The sequence below is a fragment of the Sinocyclocheilus rhinocerous genome, unplaced genomic scaffold (genome assembly GCF_001515625.1).
Source record: "Sinocyclocheilus rhinocerous isolate Xijiao unplaced genomic scaffold, SAMN03320098_v1.1 scaffold1216, whole genome shotgun sequence".
NCBI lineage: Eukaryota > Metazoa > Chordata > Actinopteri > Cypriniformes > Cyprinidae > Sinocyclocheilus > Sinocyclocheilus rhinocerous.
Window position 1 is genome coordinate 37,838 of NW_015630022.1, and position 3,964 is coordinate 41,801.

At 38.3% G+C, this 3,964-nt stretch overlaps 1 protein-coding gene, 1 long non-coding RNA gene and 1 pseudogene across 2 annotated transcripts in view; 2 read left to right on the forward strand and 1 right to left on the reverse strand.

The window, feature by feature from the left end:
* The window catches only part of LOC107739645 (charged multivesicular body protein 4c-like), a 7,805-nt pseudogene extending 6,236 nt beyond the window's left edge, over nt 1–1,569 (forward strand).
* A 9-nt stretch (nt 1,570–1,578) lies between these two features.
* Nucleotides 1,579–2,498, reverse strand: LOC107739646 (uncharacterized). The gene is made up of 3 exons (XR_001640018.1): nt 2,432–2,498; nt 2,166–2,171; nt 1,579–2,054 (listed from the first exon to the last, which is right to left on the reverse strand). It is a non-coding gene; the product is annotated as an uncharacterized LOC107739646 (long non-coding RNA).
* LOC107739644 (eukaryotic translation initiation factor 2 subunit 2-like) overlaps nt 2,486–3,964 on the forward strand; it is a 7,573-nt gene continuing 6,094 nt past the window's right edge. Inside the window, exons 1-3 of the mRNA XM_016551809.1 lie at nt 2,486–2,607; nt 2,914–3,085; nt 3,296–3,396. Coding sequence (XP_016407295.1) covers nt 2,593–2,607; nt 2,914–3,085; nt 3,296–3,396 — 288 coding nt within the window. The 5' untranslated portion in view covers nt 2,486–2,592. The remainder of the gene's footprint in view (nt 2,608–2,913; nt 3,086–3,295; nt 3,397–3,964) is intronic.

The window sequence follows — 3,964 nt, forward strand, 5'->3', positions numbered from 1 at the left end:
AAAAACGTTTTCATTCCGCGTCGCCCCATCAAGCTCTCGCTGGAGCCGCTTCTCTGCTATCAACGAGAGGAACGTCTGTTCTTCCTCAACAGGGGGAACAGCCACTTTTTGGTTGTTAAAAAAGGTGCGCTCGTTCAAAACAGTTGCGTTCGATGCTTCGCTGGCTGTGCTGATTTAAATCTAGCGGTTCTTTTGTGTTTGTGTCTCAAGTTCAGTGACGCAGGTAGTGACGATTCTCTCCGGCCAATCCGTGATCAGCAGAGTTTACACGTCACGTTTTGGTAACGGTACGGTTCGCTTGGAACCCCAACCGAAGTGGTACTAAAAAAAGTACCAGGTACTGTACCCAGTGGAAAACCCCCCAAAAGTGAACCGTACCGAGCCGTACCATGCAGTGGAAAAGCGCCAATAGAAGTATTTTCCCAACTGGACTTATATTTTTGGAGCGCGTGAAATGCATCTTACTGTATCCCACATTGCTGTTTGCTGCAACATTCTCTTCTAATGCAGTTTTTACAAATGTTGACTGAACAATATGATTCTTGCTCTTTCTAGGATGAGCTCTTGGCTGAATTGGAGGAGTTGGAACAGGAGGAGCTGGACAAGAACCTGCTGGAAATCGGTGGCACCGAGGATGTCTCTCTGCCCAGTGTGCCTTCAAATCCATTACCCAAGAAACCTGCTGGTTCGTTTAATGCTGTTCACATAATACCAACATAGTGTTTGTTTTTTTTTATCTCACAAACTACCGGTACTTTCAAGAGTTTACATATGAGATAATAATGTAAAATTGGACTTTGGTAGGTTAAAGAAAAATGGATTATCACTTTAATGGTCTTTAACACTAATAGAAATTTTCCCCTGTGGAAACCTTTATAACTATTTGTCGTTGTGTTTCTCCAGCTCAAAAAAAGAGAGAAGAGGAGGATGAGGATGACATGGAAGAACTCAAGGCATGGGCCATGTGAATGTACCCAATCTGACAGACTCTCGTTGCTCGTCGTGGTTGGCCTGTGCAAGCAAACCTGAAAACCTTCAGAGGGTTAACACTACAAAACAAATTTTACCATTGCTCTTGCAGTGTGGCAAAAACAAGAGTTACAAACGAAAATGGATATGAAGCAGGTTAATCGGACAATAAAATCTGATGACATAATATATAAAGTGACCCTTAAATGTTTGGCTATGGTTATTTAGGTAATGCATTGGTGTTTCTAATTTTCCCTCTTTTGATGGAAGTGTTTTTTTTTTTTACCTCTCTACTATTCAGAAACTGGTTGTTTTGTTTTGTCATGGAGATTAGCATGTTTGCCAATACACAATTTTCATATATATGGTCAACACGCTCTCATCTCATCTGATATATATTAAATATATTTGGTACTGTTGTTTGCGTCGATCTTTTATCTCAATGTGTTCTGTTAGATTAATGTTATTCAAGCACTTCCATAAAGGCATAAACGTTTTTAGTTTGTTGACAGTGACATAATGGTTTGGTAACAAATAACGAATTGAAATAAATGATGTTTGCTCCACTGTGTGTATATATATATATATATATATATATATATGTGTGTGTGTATATATATATAATAAATATATATATATATATATATAATATTCGGTGCATCCAAATAGTTGCAGAAAATGAACTAATTAATAACAGATCTTTCTTATTGTGCTCTTTTCAGGCCTGATTCATTGATGTGCTGAGGGTTTATCTGACAGTAGATGGTTGTAATTATAGAAAATAAACTATATCACTTTTTTTCCCTCGTATGGGAGCATATACTTTTTTGAGATGCAAAAATGCTGTATCTATTCAGGTTGAGGCCTATGTGGCATATGTGTACATTTGTATGTTCAAAACAAAAATTCAGATGTCTTTTATTTGAGAGATCATTAAACTTTTGGATTCCTTTTCTCTGGTGTTGTTAGACTTTCTGCTGTATCCAACTTAGTTCTTGTTAAAATTATATAAAACAATAACTTCTGTCCCGTTATTGCACTCAAAAGCATATAATGCTGTGTTATGTGCCTTAATGAATGGCATGCTGATGCAACTTGAGTGGCATGTCTTTAAATGACTGAAATGCCTCATGGCTGACTGGTTTATGAATAGAGTGAGGCATGGTGTTTGTACTGCATCTAGCTGTGCGTTTCACTCTTTTCTTCTTGCCTGTGTATTCGTTGCCAAGTCCCTTTTGTTCTTTAATTTACATTCATGTTGGTAAGGGGTTTGGGTGGATTAATGATTTTCAATAAAGCACATGGCTGTTTGCTTCTAAAAAAAAATCTTGCTCATTTGATTAACAATTCGTGATTGGAATCGTGGTGTTCTACATGCATGTCTGGAAGAAGCAAAACAACTAATAATTATTACTATAAATCTAATCGGAACATAAATCTCGTAATCGATTTTTTTAAACACAGCGGCTCCACTGTCATGGCAAGTCGCGTGATGATGTCGTCATTAAGATGTAATCATTCTTGCGCGCTGAGCTGATGCAAGACTCTGGATGAGAACAGTAGTGTGAACCGTGTCGACGATATTGAACAGGACGAGAAACAGCGATATTTGATTCAGCCATCATGTCAGAAGACGAGGTATTGTGGTGGTCTATTTGTATGTTTTGTTATTATTCACAGTTGAGTGAATACACTCGGTCATGTTGTGACTTTTGGCTTAGATTGTGAGAGCAGTTTCAGTGTAGCCTATAGCGTGCTGTAGGCTGCATTCACAACTGTGTGTTTTACATGACTTATTTCTGCTTGTATAGAATGAAAAAACTAATAAATAACACTCAGCGTTGCTTGAGTAACGTAGTAAAAAGAGTTGCGCTCAGTATTATTTCCTTCAGCACAGTGAGGCATGTTTGAGCAAAATGAACCTGGTGCGTTATGTGTCCTCAGATTTTATTCGACCCCACCACAACAAAGAAGAAGAAGAAGAAGAAGAAGCCCTTCATGCTCGACGAGGATGGAGATGGAGAGGAGGCTCAGCAGACTGAACAGAACGAAGCTGAGCCTGAAGCAGCAGAGGAGCGAGAAATGGATCCTGAAGATGATGAAGTCAAGAAAAAGGGTGAGAGGATGCAAGTATGAGCATCAGTGAAGTGTTTTGCTCTTCTCTTTTACCTCTGGGCCTTGGGTTTAGTCAAATGATTCTCAACAATTGTATTTAAACCACAACCTTGAAAATGTCATTGCACGTGTGGAGTTTGTGTACAGTGCTGTTTTAGGATTGTACTTCTGGCTGTTTTTGACACTGTTTGATCCCCATCTATCTTCACAGAGACTTCGGATGACTTAGATGATCTGAACTTCTTTAACCAGAAAAAGAAGAAAAAGAAACCGAAGAAGGTGTTTGAAAATGACATTGAGGAGGGCATGAAGGTAATTGTTTATGAGGAAATTGCCAGGTAATGCTGCTATGTACTAACATTTGAATGATTTATTCATGCATGTCATTAGTTTTAAAAAAAATTGATGCGCCCGCCCTTGTAATCTTCAAAAACATATTTTCTTGTTCAAGAATACATTTCACTTATATGTCACAACAGGGAAAAAAGATCACAACTTCCATTTCATGCCAACATTAATTGTGTGCTGCATTACTAATCATTATTAAAGGGTTAGTTCACCCAAAAATGAAAATTAGCCCATAAATTACTCACCCTCAAGTCATCCTAGGTGTATATGACTTTCTTCTTTCAGACGAATCCAGTCGGAGTTATATTAAAAATGGTCTTTGATCTTTCAAGCTGTTTAATGCCACTCAGCGGGTGTTGCATGCATCAGTCCAAAAGAAGTGAAATAAAAAGAGCCCATCCATAAAAAAAAGTGTCTCACACAGCTCCGGGGGGTGAACAAAGGCCTCCTGTAGCGAATCAATGCGTTTTTGTAAGAAAAATGTCCATATTCAAAACGTAACAATCACTTTAATGTAGCTTGCGCCAACAGT